This window comes from Dromaius novaehollandiae, chromosome 5 (genome assembly GCF_036370855.1).
Source record: "Dromaius novaehollandiae isolate bDroNov1 chromosome 5, bDroNov1.hap1, whole genome shotgun sequence".
Lineage (NCBI taxonomy): Eukaryota > Metazoa > Chordata > Aves > Casuariiformes > Dromaiidae > Dromaius > Dromaius novaehollandiae.
The window spans coordinates 27714731-27731636 of record NC_088102.1 but is presented as its reverse complement, the minus strand read 5'-3'; the positions used below and the strand labels follow the sequence as shown (position 1 = coordinate 27731636).

Below are 16906 nucleotides of genomic sequence, written 5' to 3'. Positions count from 1 at the left end.
GGTCTCCAAAAACTTCAAGGAGAGAGAAAATAGTAGTATTATCACTGCCTTGCACTGGTGGAATAGAGATTAACAGATTACTTTTATTTTTAAAGAACCCCTTACAATTACTAAGGTATGTTGGAATGATGGCATAGAGGCTAAAAGCAGTTTCAAGGTCTACACCAATTCAGCACAGAAATAGGCCCAGCTCGAGGGACAGGAGCCGGCACAGCTGTTTCCCGCAGGGCTCTCGGGCAGAGTTGCCTTGTGCTCCCCTCGCTGTTCCCAGCCCGGGCCGCTGCCCAGCTCAGCACTCGCACAGCCTTCAGCCTTCAACTGCCATGTTCTCTTCACCTCAGATAGCAACACCAAAACACCCCTTATCAACGCAAAACAACCAAGCGAAGAGGAGGGCCCGTGACACTTGTGGCGTCTCTCCCACAACACGTTAGCGCTACTACCGCTCTGCCCCACGCGGCCCGCGACGGGAGCCAGTGAGAGGACATCAGAAGCCCCCCCCGGCCGCCGCCAGGCGCGGGCTCCCAAGTCTCGCGAGAGCAGTCCGCGGCTGCCCGCGCACCGCGGGCCGCCTCCGAGCCGTGCGCATGCGTGCCGGCCCGGCAGCCCCGGCGGCGCGAGGCGGGGCGGGCGCTGCTGCCGCCGCGAACGGGGAGGAGCTGACGCGGCTGCGACCATGGAGCCCGCCGTGGAGGAGCTGATGCCGCGGCTGCTGCCCGTGGGTGACTGCGACCTGCCCGAGGACTTCGACCCCACGGTGCCTCCCAGGACGCCCCAGGAGTACCTCCGGCGCGTCCAGTGAGTGGCGGCGCGGCAGGGCAGGGCCGTGGCCGCGAGCTGCCGCGGCGGGCCTGGGTCCCGCCGGGGGGCGCTTCCGAGGGGGAGCCCGCCGCTGGGCTGCCGTGCCTTGCGGAGAGCTGGCGGTAGCGCGGGGCGCTGCCAGAAGGCAGCCAGAAACGTTACCTCCCTGACACTTCCTCCGCGGTAGGATCTCGACCTCTGCGAGGTGTAAAATCGCGTCTTTCCTTCTGCGAGGCGCATTCTGCACGGCCTCCGCGCTCCGCTGCTCGCTGCAGCCTGGCACTGCGTGTTCGTGACAGGCTCGTTGGTCTTCAGGATTTACAGCGCTCCGCGCTGGTGCTTCTTGCAGAAGGATGGAGGATGCATCTTTTAGCTGTGTACATCAGTAACAGCGCATAATCTGTCTCGCTTCAAGCAAGCTAGAGTAATTGTCTATAAACTGAGAGTACTTAACCTGTGATACATTTAAAATTCTCAAGTTGTGCCTTCCACAAGAATTGCTGGTATAGACAGTGAGTGGTTTGGTTTGGTTTTAAGCACACTTGAGAATTTGTGCAGGTGCCATATTTTAAAGACATTTAGCATATATAACCACCTGTCACAATACAGGGACAAATATAACCATTTGCTTTTGTTTTGTAGGATCGAAGCAGCTCGATGCCCAGATGTGGTTGTGGCACAAATAGACCCCAAAAAATTGAGAAAGAAACAGACAGTAAACATTTCAGTACGTTTGAGAGGTGTTGCACCTATTGTTTTGAGAAAAGATGTTAATATTAAAATTTCTGTATTAATTTTTTGGAATAGTTGACCTAAATAAAACAGTAGCATTGTGAGATATTAAAAGCATCTACAGAATTCAATGAGACTTCTGGGTTTGAAGAGACAATTGTTGAATTGCTGGCTAACAGCAATTTTTATAATTGTTTTAAATTGATATTATCCCTACTGTTTCCTATACAGCAGTATTTTACTGCCTGGAGAAATTAAATATTGCATTAAGTTTTATAAATATTTTCCCATAAAATCTGTATAAGCTTTGGAAGAAAGATACTCATACATATACTTATATATATAGGGCAATTAAAGATAGTAAGTGTAATAAATACAGCTAAGCTTTACTAATGTTAGATGACATTCCAGCACCACTTCTTCCCTTTTTGGTAGGGTATTTTACTGGATTTTTTTCCTTATTCCTCAAGCAGATTTTTCTGTTGTCACATGCTCTGGTGTGTGTGTGTTTTTTGTTTTTTTAAATTTCTCTACTTCCACGTAGTTCAAGCAACAGCTTGTCTTTCTATATCAGAAACTGTGTGATCTGATATTTTACCATTGGACTGCTCAAGAGAAGTTTCTAAAACTTTTTTTTTTTAACGTGCTCTTACATATGACCATATCACTCCTGTAACCATTCTTTTCATTTGTCTCATCTCTTTGTAGTGACATTCTTAAATATTTGTAGAAAGATTCTTTTCTTAAAATAATTCTTTAACACTAATCCTTAGAAAGTTTACATCTACTTAATTTTCAGAGTTAATTTCCAAAAAGATATTTCTGCAGTCTTCTCTCTATCTTGCTTATCTTATTATCTGAGTACATAGAACTCTCCAGATTCATAGCATCTGACCAAAATAAGGAAATAACATTCTCCTTTTTATAAATAGGAAAATTAAGGCAGAACAATTGCTAGAAAAATAATACTTAAATATAAAAATCTTATTTTGACATCATATTTTGAATACTTAGTTTTCCTTCTTATTTGCATATCAGAAGAGTCAAACAGGACAAATTTTGCCTAAACCAATTGTTAAATCATAGTCTTGTATGTGGTCCTGAAATCACCTTTTTCTAAGGAGTATTTAAATTATATTTTTACCTGATAGTAAATATTTGTTGATTCTCTTGCTCTTAAGGATTATTTTTATAATTATAATGTAAAAGAAGTTTTATTGCCAGTGTTTCCTTAGATTTCTGGATGTCAGCCTGCTCCTGAAGGATACTCTCCAACTCTCAAGTGGCAGCAGCAGCAAGTGGCCAATTTCTCGGCTGTTCGTCAGGTACAAGATTCTGTGGGGGGATGTTTTCAAATGGCACTGTCTAGATAGAACACATCTTTGCTTTATGGGGGGCAACCTTATATCCTTCCTACCATAAAGTTTTAATATTCTATAGTAGATGTTGGTAGGTAACTTTTTAAAACTTTTGATGAAACTGTCTCAAGAAAGTTGTGTTAAAGGTGTGTTAAAGAAAAAAAATTCTCATTCAACTGTAGCAAAAATATCTGGCTATATTTAGATTAAATGATGTAGAGTAGTTGAGGGAGGACAAAAATCCTGGTATTATGCAGTTATACTAAAACCTAGAACTCAGCAATAACTGAAAAAAGGTGGATTCTAACCCACCATGAGATTCATATATGTAGAATACACTGCCTGTTTAGGATACTGGTGACACTGGTCGGATCAGTTATGGAGAGAAATACTGATTTGGTAAAACACATTTGTAGGGTTGTGACATTTGGACAGACTTAAATCTTTCCTACTACATTTATAGGTTGCTTTTAAATAAGAGAACTAAAATGGAGAATTGAACAGTCTCTCTCTATCCACAGTTCAAACAGGGTAAAATGCGAAAGATGATAAAGATCTAAGTAAAGATCATTTACAACTCCAATACTGCTGAAGGCACGTTTACAGTGCATTGGTATCGCATTTCAGAAATACCTGAATTAACTCTATTATAATCAATTGCACTGAAGCTGCTGTAGCAGAACTTTGCATGAGCTGATTTACCCTGTTTTGCAGGGAAGTAAATCAGTGAAGGTGGAGCTCTGTACTACTGCATCTACACTGCAAACAGTAACTGAACTAGCTCCTATTTCTACAAGGTATCACATACATATTGTCTATTATGTAGACATAATCTAAGATTTTAGTAGAAGAAACTTACTTCTATCATTGTACGGATATTTCTTTTATACACGTTAATTCCGTCCTCTCATCTGTGCCAGAGTTAACATGGAGCAGTATGAGAATATCCTAAAAAAAGAGCATCAAAATTCACTTGTTCAAACATGATGCTAGAGAAGCATATCAGCTACTGGTATTTACAGCATTATAAGCAAAAAAAAAAAAAAAAAAAAAAAAAAAAACCTTCCATTACCAAAGGTTTACACCTCAATACAGGAAACTGTCCATTAAGGCCCTTTGTGCCTTATATAGGATCCCTAGCAGGTAAAAGAAATACACCAGGAAAGTAGGGCTTGCCTTAGGTATCTGATGTAGGCCAGTGTTGGAAATGGCAGTGGCCTTACATGTGCTTTTGGACTAACTCAATTATTTTGTTCTTAAGCTTATTATACCAAGAAAAGTCTGTAAGACTATTAAAGCTTATTAATTCAATTCAAAGCTTTAAGTATTAAGACTTAAAAATTCCTTCAGCTTTAACATTACTTCCAACAAACCAGCATAAGCAAGTTGGACCTACATTTATACTAAAAGGCATAGGAATTATTAGCTACTCAGGCCTCCATTGATTTATAGATCATCATAAAATGTACTTTTAGAGACTTGCATTGTTTTTACAAAGGATGTCATCCTAGTTGCTGTGAAACACAAGTAAAGCAAATTGGAGATTAAGAACAATTTAGGCTAGGATAAAATAACTGCAAAGCTAAATTATGATTAGGCACTGTTTTAATTCCTCAGAGTCTGAACAAGCACAGAAATCACTGGCGGTCACAACATTTGGATAGCAATGTTACTATGGTAAGTAGAACTCGATGCTTCTGCATTTTTTCCAGTGGTTAAATTTATGTGGTTAATCTTGCTTTACAGTTTAATGCAACAACTTGTGAATAACATCAAGTCTGTTCTTAAGTGTCCTTAAGACAGCAATATTTCACAATTTGCATTTATTTTTATTTACTTCAGCCAAAATCGGAGGATGAAGAAGGCTGGAAAAAGTTTTGCCTGGGTGAAAGATTATACTCTGAAATAGATACACTATCTGATAATGAAAATCTAGGAATTGATTACATAAAGGTGGGTATAGGACTTTATCTAATTTTCAGCTGCTATTTTTCATGAGTAACTCCTACTATCTGTTACCACTTTCTGCTGAATTGAAAGTAGGCTTTCTGGTGAGCACCGTAAGTCCCATTTTTTTCCCTTTTAAGTGGAAACTGAGTGAAGCAGAGAGTAAGTCTATATTTCTTCTGTCAGAAAGTTGGCGAGTTCACTAATCTGTTATCAGCAAAAGCATAATACTGAGTTGCTAACTGAACAGCAGGCTTTTTGCATAGTCTGCTGTAGAGTTTTGTTGAATGGTAGCAATGTCGTTCTTGCCTTCATACATGCTATTCTAAAACATGCTGTTCACTCAATTCTTTTTTTAAAGAATGCTTGTTAAACAAATACTTGTAAAACAAAGTTCTTTGATATTAAACTTGACCTTATCTTAAACTTTGAAGATTTTTTAATGAACATAAAACTCAGAACAAAACTCAAAATCACTACAAATGCCTGAATATCCTATTAAAATATTAGCAAATTCTAAATCAGAACAAAAGTATGTTGGTGATAGTCTCTGCATTTTCCAACTTGACTTTTTTCAGATGGGTTTTCCTCCTTTGCTAAGTATTGTAAGCAGAATGAATCAGGTAAGCCTACTTCTTACAATAGCATGGCATCTTTGCATAAATTATTACTTCTCATGTTACATCTGTTTCAGAAATCTTTTGTTCTGTGTTAGAGGAGGTAGTTGTTTATTATAACTGCTATTCAATTCATGCTTACAAGGAAAGAACTTAACCATTATCTCACATTTAAGTTCAGACATCTTTACCAATGAACACTTACCATGACTAGTTATAAGAATATTTACTTCTTGCAATTTCTTCTTAGAACACTTATTTTAATCTTTTAGTTCCTGCTGAATGTCCAATTACACATGTGGCAATGTTTAAGATTTCTCCTTTGGTGTCCTTCAGTCTGACCATGATTTTTTACGTACATTGCAAGATTTACCTTTTCTTCACTATTATATTTCCCACTAGTTAGTTTTATACATAAACAAACAGTCAATCTGATAAATCTCTTTCCTAATCTGTAGCTATCTAGCCATCAGTTCTTCCCAGGAACTGCTGCTTTGACACTTAATTTGCCCTCACAGTGGAGTAGAAATATATAACATGTATGTTTAAAAGTCACCTTTGCTTTTTATATGATAAAATAATTTAGATAAAAGGACAACAAAGCAAGTATTTGCAGGTATTGCATAGTCTCTTTCTGTTCCTCTTTTGAAGGCAACAGTAACCAGTGTCTTGGAATACCTGATAAACTGGTTTGGAGAGAAGAAATTTACTCCAGAACTGGTAATGCTCCATTTATTCTAGCTATTTGCACGTGAACACACTAAGCAAGGGATAAATTGTGTATCATATGCTGTGAAATTATTTTAGATTCTAAAGAGTTTTCCAAATGCATGTACTGTAATTCAGTCAGTTTCAAAACTTGATTAGATACTAGAAAGAGTATTCATAGAACTTTTTGGAAGGTTAATTGCAAAAGATACAGTTTTACTGGCTACTGTTAAAAATCCTTTCTGGTGCTTCCCACACTAACTCAATCTGCAAGGTTAGATGAGCATCAGTGCGGGGGAGCAAAAAGCATCAGACTGGAGAAGCTCTGGTTCAGACCAGTTTAAGCTGTCAGAGTGCTGCAAGTTATGTATGCTGACATCTCCCTCTCAGTTTGGAGATGCATGGTAATCTGCAGGCAAAGACAAGTTCAATCTTTCCATGTGCGGCACTGACCAGAGACCTCAGCTGTGTTAACGTGGTAACAGGTCTGGTGTAGTAAGAAATTCTGATTGATGAGACCCATTAGGGTAGTTATGGCAAAACTCCATGCTAACTAGCTATGTAATGGTGTTATCTACAAAAGACCATGGTAGATGCATTTTTATTCAGTACCACAAAGTAAAAGAGTAATACAAGATTAGTTGTATAATACCAAAGAACGTTGCACTATTTTTGAGTCATTTAAAGACCTTTCATATGCTGTCCTTTTCTATAGGACAGATTCCTTAGTGATTAGAGCACATGCATATTGAATCTTAGTTTATTCCTACAGCATAACCCAGTATAAGCATTAGACCTTGTAACTAATGTAGTAACTTACGCTAGTAGCAAAAGTTAGGTTTATAAAGCTACAGACTTCACTCAAGTAGAAAGTAAAAAGACATGTTTTCACAGTGGTATCGAACTAACTTAAAGCTGGTCTGACAGCGTGAACTGCACAAAGATCTGACTTAAAGACAGAATGTATTAAGAACGGCTTTCCACAGTTTGTAAAGTTAAAAGTTAATAGCTAAGTAACAGTTTTTTAGATATTGCTAAGTAAATCTTCATCCTGACTTTAATAGTGGAAGCTGTATTAATTTGTAGCTTTGCCAGTATTTCAAACAATAGTATCAGGAAATCCCAAAGTGCTTCTCACAAGAAGCTTATCTAGAGACACAAAGTTCAATTAATCAGTACCTAATTTGGCTTTTAAACCCTTCAATTCTGACAGTAGTACTTAAATGCAATTTTGGTTTTGAGATCTACATTCTAGTCCTGCTCTGTATAACAAGAGCTGTATGAAACTTCAAGGAAATACCCATAATTAAAAATTGTTTTTTTAATTAAATCTGCACAGGGTAGATGGCTTTATGCACTGTTGGCATGCCTTGAAAAACCTTTGCTACCTGAAGCACATTCTCTTATTCGACAACTGGCGAGACGATGCTCTGAAGTCAGAGTACTAGAGGTAAGGTTTAATTTATCATTGTGCAGAGGATTTGTTCAACTTAACAAATTATTAGGAGAATGATTTTTCAGTTCTTTAAGTGTTGGTAAGTAGTTTTTCATGTACTAGAGCATGAAGAGTGCTACTTACACTACAAGCAGTATAACACGGGTTTGGTTCTTTTTTTCCTTTTGGACACAAGTAGCATGAGAACTGTTCTGATACTTACTTCTCTTTCAGGAGAACAAGAATGAAGAACAAGTATCAGCTTTGAACTTGATGATCTGCTTAGTTAGCAGGTAATGCAAATTATATCTAAAACAAAGTATATTCAGAATAAATGTATGATTACCCTTGTCCTAGCCGAGATTCTTTTAGAACTCAATTTTAAAAAGTCAGAGAGTACTCTGGGTTAATGTACCAAATAAACTAAGCTAAAAAAGGACTTAAGATAAACCTAAGAGTAAACTAAACTCATCAGTTTCCTCAAATGAGCCCTCTGAACTATAGGAGGTATAAATATGAAAAAATTCCTCTAAAATAAGAGCTTGAAAGCAAGTATACTGACAACTCAAGGGAAAGTAAAGAGAATATTTCATTAAAGGATTCTTACCATATTCCACTTCTCTCCACTAGGTACTTCGATCAACGTGATTTGGCTGATGAGCCCTCCTAGATTGTTTTGAGAACACCGTATGTTTTGTCTTGCCATAGTACAAACAGCATTATCAGGGTTAACAGCAAGATGCTGCACAGTTCAGAGCTGAAGTACTACACAACCCCTTCAGAACATCCTCATGATAATGCATTTGGGACAGCTATATGAATAAGCTGATTTTTAGCTGACCTTTTGCAAGAAGTTACCAGTCCCTCCAAAACCATCATGATCTGAAAGTGGTCAAAGTGTCTGCCGTCATCTCACAAGCTACCATCTCTGTAGACTATGCTCTTTGTTAGAAATTTCTACAATCAGTAAACCCATGGGCACTGCCATCAGGCAAAGACTTTTAGTCTAAGTTTAAAGTGAACGTAAATCACAAATGATTGTGCTGTAAGACTCAGCTGTTCAAAGCTTTTTTTAAGCAATAAAATATCTTTTAAAGAGTGTTCTTAAACATCTTCATTTTTCTGATTCTTCATAGTATTTTACAACTGCCTATTATAGAGGACTACACAGCAGTGATTTTTCAGCTTCACTTTCTGAGTTTAAGCACTGTTAAGCAGTTCAGCTGTACCTACTGAGTTACTGAAATAATTTAGTAAAACGTAAAAGGAACTGGTGTTAAGACTTCCTGGATAATAACTCATTATTTCTTAATAAATTAATGCAGAAACCTGTGAAAGTAACACAGCTGTATCCAGTGCTCTTTAATAGAGGCTTTTATTAAATAGAAGGAACAAGTTTACTTTCTGTATGGTGTCTTGACAAATACATTACCTCACTTATTTGACTTCATATATTTAACATGGAATGCTTCCACACAACTATCAGTATCTGCTTTGTGGTTCCTGTGGTTCTCATTATATTCAACAACTAAAAAGCTAAAGGAACAATAAATTCTGCTGATGCAGCAAACTGACATACAGTATTTTCCCAGTAAACAAGTAGTAAGCTTCAATTAAGTCCCTCACTATTGTTTAAATTTTTTTTTTCTTTAAAGTACAATCAGTTATCAATAAACCTTTGAAGTGTCTTAAAGTTACTGGCACTTTTGCATCTGGAATAGTACTTTTAACAGTCAAGTGCAAAATGAGGGTGAATTATTATACCTACTTGAGTCTTAATTCTAGAGAGATGCAAATGACAATTCAGTCTTGTTGCTAACAGCTGTCCACCACATGTTGCAGATGTGTAAGATGTGCCATCAAAATGTCTATCCATTTGACACACAGGGCAAGTTAACTCTAGCCTCTTCAGCAGCATTTCCAGCATGTTAGAAGCAGAATGAGGTGGTAACACAAAAACCCATAAAATGCACCCGGGAAGAGTATCAGCCAATTCCCTAACTACAATTTCAAACAAATCTGAATCATGCATATTTCTGATTTAAGAAATTGAATCCATATCTACAGATAGATGAAACATACAACTTTCCTGTAAGCTTTATACCATTGTAAGACCCAAGTGTTTTAATCAGCATAACAGCTGGATCCTCACTGAGTACCATACCACAGTACTTATTTTTCTCTCTGTACACAGTGGAATAGCATTCTGCTCTTTTAGTTCTGTTCTAGATGCTTCCCAAAACTGTTAAGCTGATCAGCTAGAACGAATCTGAACTGGCATTAACAGTACCTGAAAAGATCAGAACTTGGTCACATCTTAAGTTCAATTATAATCCCCTGGTTATCACATTTATAAGCTTTAGCTTGCCAGCTTATAACAGCCTTCCAACCTCCCTAGAGTTTAGGGAAGAATAGTTTCTGCTGTTCTTGCCCACCATGCAACTAAAAAACATATACTTCTTCCAACACAGACAGTTATAGCAGACAAAAGTGGTATTATGAAGTGTTAGTTTTTCTATTTAGCCTGTATTTGCTGTTCTTAAAGTAGCACCAAACTGAATCACTACCACAAGACAAGGCATTCTTACACTTCTGAGTAAGGACAGTAAGACTCAGTAATACCATCAGTTTCTACCATGATTCATTTCAAAACTATAAAGCCTGAACTGTGAACAGAAAAGTCTCAAGCAAAATTCATTAAAAGTAGTTTAAACAAGATGTTCTCATGCTTACCTAGAGCAAGATATGTATTGCTATGCAAATCTTGTAACAAGAAGTACTTAGCAAACCCCAATGTCCTCAGAGCCTTGGTGATGCCTTTACAGCTCCTTGCAGGCCTAACCATCTTCCTGCTGATACTCATTACAGAAGTGAGATGTAGCTAGCAATCAAAAACAATTATGTTAATATTGACATTATACACAACAAGCTAAAACAAATTTCCTTCTTTGTCCAGTAGCAGATGACCTTAGCTGGAAAATTCTGAAGCAAAAGGAACAGCTATGAATTTTAAGGAGGCAGGAGATATTGTTTAACTATATAGAAAAGCCTTCTCTTTTCTACTGCCCAGTTATCATTCCCATAACCGAGGAACTAAGCCTCCGCTGAACACCATAAGTGAAAGCTGCCAGTTCATGTGATGATGGCTTCTTCAGAATAATGCAGAGCAATTGCTGCCTTACAGTTTGGAGCCGACAGGGAAAGGCAGCAGTTTGGCGTTCATGTTAGGTGCCACAAGACATTAGGTTTTTTACTCCAGTTTAGTCTTGGTCAATCTTTTGCTCAGTTCTTAAAATGTGCCTCTGGTCTTCCATATGTGCTGTTTTGGCAATTCACATCTTTTGTTGAAATCTTTGAGCTGACAGTTTTTACTGTAATGGACATTAATACCTTGGTATAAAATTAATTTCATACCAAGAGGTGAAAATAGTGTTACTTTGATGAACATTTATTATATATAGTGTAGGAATTTTGCTGCAACCTGCTATAACTTACAAGCTAAACAAAAAAAGCAAAACCAAAATACTGAGGTTATACACACAAAGGATTAAGGTAGATACCCAGATTTGAAAGTGTTCTACATCTTCTGTATCATCACCTGAAATTTACCTGCGAAGAAAAAGCAAAGTCAATTAAAGAATCAGGATTAGAATTATTTTTCAAAGTAATGATTTCTTTGTAATTGTTTCGTTAAAAAAAAAAAAAAAAAAAACACGCACACACGGAACATTGCTGTCTTACAGTTTAATACTGAAAAATCTAGACATATTGCTGTCTTACAGTTTAATACTGAAAAATCTAGACATAAGTTTAAATGTTAAATTTTAACTTGAACTGAATAGCTTTTTTTAAGTTGATCCATGTCCCACATTAAAGCAATTTTATCAACTTAATTCAAAATTTGTGCAAAGCCTGTGGAAATTTTTAAATCCATCTTAATCAACTTGGGTAGTTACAATGGACTTCACCTAGTTGCATACCTAGTTGCTTTTAATCTTCGCTTGTGCAAGTAGCCTTCTACTTTTACATTTTTAGGTATCTGATGCTTCCAAATGTAAATACAACTTTTTAGTTTTGCTTTCCACTTAGTATTATGGAGGTTCCCCCTATACAAGTATTTTCTCAGCAGTAAAGCATTTAGTGTCAAGCCATGCCCTGAAGTTCATATAGGCCCCTTTGGACCGAAAGCTTCAAACTCATCCCACTTTGATAAACGCTTATACAGTGATGAAGTAGGTGAGGAAAGTTATTAAGTGAGCTAACAACTGAATACTCTGAGTACTACTTACATGCAGGCATTGTGGAAACTTCAGCTGTTACAATGCTCTTTATTCCCAAATTGGATAGGCCTCCTCTGATTAGTCCACAGGTAAATGCTAGATACTAAACAAAGTTACACTTTAAATATATCTCAAGGGTCAAGCTTGTTGCAGAATTTTGAGACTAAGTGCTTAAAAACAATACTTAACACTTATACAACATAAAACTTGGGAGTAACTTCAAATTTGAGAAGCATTAGCAGGACTCCAATTATTTGCTCAAAAGTGATGTTAGTCTTCAAAACAAGTAGTTGTATGACTAGTAGAAATTATGAAATACAGGGGATTTTGGGTCATGTGTCATGGTGTCAGTAGATACCCCATATCTACTAAGGTGTAAACTCTGATCAAGCTTTCCCAACATTTAGGGGATTAAAAGCATCTCTCGTAGACAGAAGCTTTGATATTTAGTACAGTGGAGCTCACAATGCAGGTTTCCATTGGTAGAAGCACTATCTTGAGTCTCTTCTTTCTATCTATTGTCATTAGACTCGTAGGAATTTAGTATCTTTAAGACAGTTACCCCTAAAACTTGACTAAAATTAGCAACAGGTATTAAAGTCACTGAAGGAAACAGTCCAAGACTGTATTACTGCACAGGTCTCATCTCCTTAGAATACAAGAACTAAAGATCTGCAAATCTATTTACAATATATGGTGCAAAACAGAAGAAATATCTCATGTCATATATAAAAAAAACCCCAAGGATAATGGCGTGCAACTGTGATGGCTAAATCTAAGAGAGCAAGAATTAAAAAAATAATAATCAAACTGAGTGCCCCATTTCTTATATCTATTTCAACCAAAGCTCCTGCTCAGAGGTTCTGTGAAGGCACTGATTTTATTTTACTCAGCTGTTATGCTAACTAAGCATAACTCATAAACAAAGCTATTCTTCATCGGTGGAAGATTGCTTTGAATGTTCATACCATCTCAAAAGTTTGTTCTGCATAATTAAGTGCCTTCCAAATTTCTCTTGGAAATTTTGAGAAAGCCATCTGAAAGCAGCGTGAAAGCATGAGAAAGAATTTGTGATAGCGGCAGTGTTTTCTTCCTTAACTGCACACAAAGTATGAACATCAGCTCAGCTATTTTCCACTTGCTGTCAGACCGGCTCTTACCAGTTAGTAACTCAAACATGACACCCGTAAGTTTCAAAGTCACAGTTGTTTCTTGAGTCATACATCAAATCCACTGTCCTGAAACAAGCTATATTTTTAAAACCATTTTTACTGGAGATTAAATTTTAGTTGCCTTTTTGGAGAGTTTGTTTCCAATCAATTCCAAAATTTAAAGTTAATACCAATAGATCATGATAATGCAAATCAGACTGGTAGTTCAGCAGAATAAATATGAAGGGTACCTTTGGTGCATGTTCTAAATACTGCTTTCCTGCAGACATTTGCGTCAAGAGCCGAAATTTATTGTCTTGAAGTACATAAATACCCTATTAAAAAAAAAAAAAAAAAAAAGACTTTTTAGTAGCATGTCCAGTAACATTTACTCAACATTCTGTGGGAAGGGATTAGTTTATCTGTAGATACAATATAACCATCTTCGAGCTGAAAAAAGAAATGTTACATTAAGACATAATGTGATCTAATTTGCATCATTTACTTATATGAAATACCAAAGAAAAGATACTTGAATTGCAAATTTACACCAAGACCTGTAAATAAAAATATGACCTTACATCAGCTAATCCTAAAAACCTTTATTTATATTTTTCTTGGAAGCGTCCTGTCAGCGCTCAGAAACAATACCTCCGTATTAGACAGACTGTCTTTGTTAATTTATAAAGTACATGCTGACCTTTACATTTAGATTTTAATCTTCATTTGGGTATGCAATTCACTATTCTTATTCTCAAGTTCAATGAAGCCTATACATTCTTTAGCAGAAGATACGGGCAACAACACTCAGAAGACAATCAAATTAAAAAATGTCTAGTGCTTTCAACATTAAAATTTTGTGGTACATTATAATATTTATTTTAATAAATGAAGTATGAAGACAGCATAGCTTAATTTAAACCTGATTTTGTTTATTCTTTGACAATGACTGTGCTATTTTAAAACTTCATAATCCTTGAAATGAAGTTAAGGCTGCATACACAACTGAGATTTAGGCTGAATATTACAATTTTCTTTTTATTCAAAAAAGATTTCTAACTTTATTATTATTTCTTTAAGTTATTGCTTGGTAAACAGTCCACTGAAAAATCAAATCTAATTATTTGGCACGATCCTTGTAAAAATTTTCTTGTCCTTACTTTGGTACAGCAGGAAGACAGCCATAAGAAAATCAAGTTAATTAAAAGGAGAAGGATTTCTGATTCTAGTAAAATAACTCCTTAAATTATTTTGATCTTGCTTTAAGAACTGTGACTGCTGATATGGTAAGGACATAGATACAATGAAATACCACCAAGATGCAAATCTGAAGGGAAGTTTTTCAGCAATCTCACATACAAGTATGTTCGATAGAGTGCAATTAAGCATTTCAAATGCTGAAAACTGTAAGTATTCTTCAAAAGCAAAAGTGACTTCAAGGAAGCCATTCTATTTAAATAGGTGTTAAGATAGCCACATCACTTTCTCTATTAGTTTTCTACAAAAACATATCGTGAGATACACAAAAAAAGTTGCTATACAAGTGCTGATCAACTGTAATTATTACTATCCCATGCACTTCAGTTTGTTTAGCTGTACAACAGACTGCTTATAAAATTGAAAACATTTAGTCTTTTCAAAGAGGATGACTATAAAACATCATAAATGAGCATTAACAAGTTGTATTCCAAAACTATATGCTAAAATGAACCTTTAAATCACTGCTTTTAAAGAAAATATATAAAGAACATTCTGGGTTTCTTATTAACTTGAAACCAAGAGAAACCAAAAATGTACTGATACCGCAAAATGGTGTTACTAGTTTTATAAGTTAAATCTTATCCTACAGCATTAGTACCTGATGATTAGTCCTGAGATTATCTATTTGTTTTTTGAATACAGTTGTCCAAAAGTCTTTGCAAATGAACTTCATAATATCTAATTCATCCTTGAACCTGGCAGTATCTTTTGTAAACCTAGGAGATAAATGGGAAATACATTAATAATGAAGGCGCACAACAATCTGACTGATTAAGTAGAAAAAGAAAATTCAAAAATGAATGGACTGTTGTGTAGTGTCATTTTAGCATCACTCAGCTTTCATAATGTATTATAACTTAAGAGCAACACAGTCTTATCTTAATATCTGCAACAGTATAACAGAGTGAGTGGCTTTGAATTTTATGATTATTAAAGATGGGTGAAATACAGAAAGATGCAAAGCACTCAGTTTTATCCTCAACTAATTGTCTAAATAAAAGAGAAACACAAAGCTAATACATTTACTATAGCTCAGGACTCCTTCAAATATGGGAAAAAGCACTAATGCACAGTAACAAACGCCTGATACTTTTTCCAACCTCCTAGAAAGGGACCTCTTTGCCTTGCTTACTTCAGAATTCTCTCCCTTTATCCTCCTAAATAGGCTTTACCTAGCAGTAAAGCGTTGCTTTATTGAATGAAAACAAGACTTCAGAAACTCGTGATTCTCCCTCCACGACCCCAAAATGGGGGCACTAAAGTTGGATGTTCAGCAAGTCGCAGCACATCCCCAAAGGAGTCACAGAGATAACATGCTCAGTCACAGAGCTGCAAGGACTGGGAGTGCTTTAGAAAAAGGGAAATCCAGGAGCAGCCAGGCATATAATTTTATTTGAGACATAAATTAGAAAGGTAACTACCAGAGAAAATAAAATCATGAGGCATACAAGAAGTAGGGGACATGAAACAGACGTACCAGGTCTGCAAACAAGGAGCGCAATTTAAAAGGTTTGTAAGCATTACGAGTAGCCATGTACTCTGCTTGACTCAGTTTTTAGGAAAGCGAGCGCTGGGGACATACGTACTCCGAGCTTGTCCCGTGGCACTCCAGCTCCCGCCTCAGCGGGGCGGGGAGGCCGGGGGACCCCGGGACAGAGTGGAGGGGGCAGGCGCAACAGTGCAGGCCGCCGCCGGCCGGGCGCCGCGGCACTCACCTCTCTATGAGCCCCTGCCCCACGCGGAAGCCCATATTCTCCAGCTTGGTGATGCACCGGCCGTTCTCCTGGAAGACACGAGAGCAACCGCCGCCTCAGCCCCGGGGCCGGCCCTGGCCGCTACCGCCGGGCGGCCCTCGCGGCGGGGTCGTCCCCACTCACCCCTTCGCCCTGCTCAGCGGCTCGGTACAGCCCCGCCACCATCTCGCTGTGCAGCAGCAGGAAGAGCGCCTCATCCGCCATCTCCGCGCCGCCGCGAGGCGGCCCCGCCCCGCCGTAACGGCAGCCCGCCGCCACCGCCCCTTCCGGCCGCGAGAAAAGCGGGACTGCGGGAGCAAGTTTCGTGAAGGGGGCGAAGGCTGGGTCACGGGGCTGTCATGAAGGAAGGGGCCTTGCTGCTGCGCTTGGTACGCCCCCGCCGTGTTCCCAGCCTTGATTACTGTGAGGGGCTGAAAACGAGACGGAAGAGATCAGTCGATTTGTATTGCCCTCGAAACGTTAGCTTTTCATTCATTTTCTGTTTCCTGTCACCGTAAAATGGGTAACGGGCTAAGCTCTTGGATTTAAACCAGCAGCCCCTCAACAAAAATGACGCCTCTACTGACCGTACAAGAGGCCTTTCATTAAAAAGGGGGAAGGGGGCAAAAAAAGTCACCGTAGGTGTCGAGGAGCAACAAAAACAAGTCAGCCCAAACGGAATTTTAAAGCCATTAAATGGAGAACTGATTGGTTACGCTCCCACTACAAAACTTCGGACCGCGGGACGAAAGCACGAGCACAGAAGCGGGCCTAGGGGCGCCTCCGCAGCGCGGGCAGCCCCTGGGGCCGCAGTCGGCGCCGGGCCCGGGCGCCCTCCCGACAGCCGGGGCCGCCCCCGCCGAGGACTCGGCGTGACTTGGCAA

General features: G+C 38.3%; 2 protein-coding genes across 3 annotated transcripts; one reads left to right on the top strand and one right to left on the bottom strand.

Moving 5' to 3' along the window:
* Nucleotides 1-565: 565 nt before the first annotated feature.
* Nucleotides 566-8707, top strand: GEMIN2 (gem nuclear organelle associated protein 2). Its single transcript, XM_026120443.2, has 10 exons — nt 566-798; nt 1444-1528; nt 2769-2858; nt 4509-4568; nt 4734-4844; nt 5417-5461; nt 6107-6175; nt 7503-7613; nt 7833-7891; nt 8229-8707. Exons 1-10 carry the CDS (start codon nt 677-679, stop codon nt 8266-8268), a joined length of 792 nt encoding a protein of 263 aa, XP_025976228.1. The 5' UTR covers nt 566-676; the 3' UTR covers nt 8269-8707.
* A 250-nt stretch (nt 8708-8957) lies between these two features.
* On the bottom strand, nt 8958-16880 carry TRAPPC6B (trafficking protein particle complex subunit 6B). Of its 2 annotated transcripts, XM_026120445.2 has the most exons (7): nt 16167-16880; nt 16005-16072; nt 14888-15005; nt 13281-13364; nt 11888-11981; nt 11159-11207; nt 8958-10479 (listed from the first exon to the last, which is right to left on the bottom strand). In XM_026120445.2, the coding sequence occupies exons 1-6, from the start codon at nt 16245-16247 to the stop codon at nt 11176-11178; spliced, it is 477 nt and encodes a 158-aa protein (XP_025976230.1). In that variant the 5' UTR covers nt 16248-16880; the 3' UTR covers nt 8958-10479; nt 11159-11175. The 2 variants fall into 2 exon arrangements, with proteins under 2 accessions (XP_025976230.1, XP_025976231.1); XM_026120446.2 differs by lacking the exon at nt 16005-16072 and having other exon boundaries at nt 8958-11207.
* Between the last annotated feature and the right edge of the window lie 26 nt (nt 16881-16906).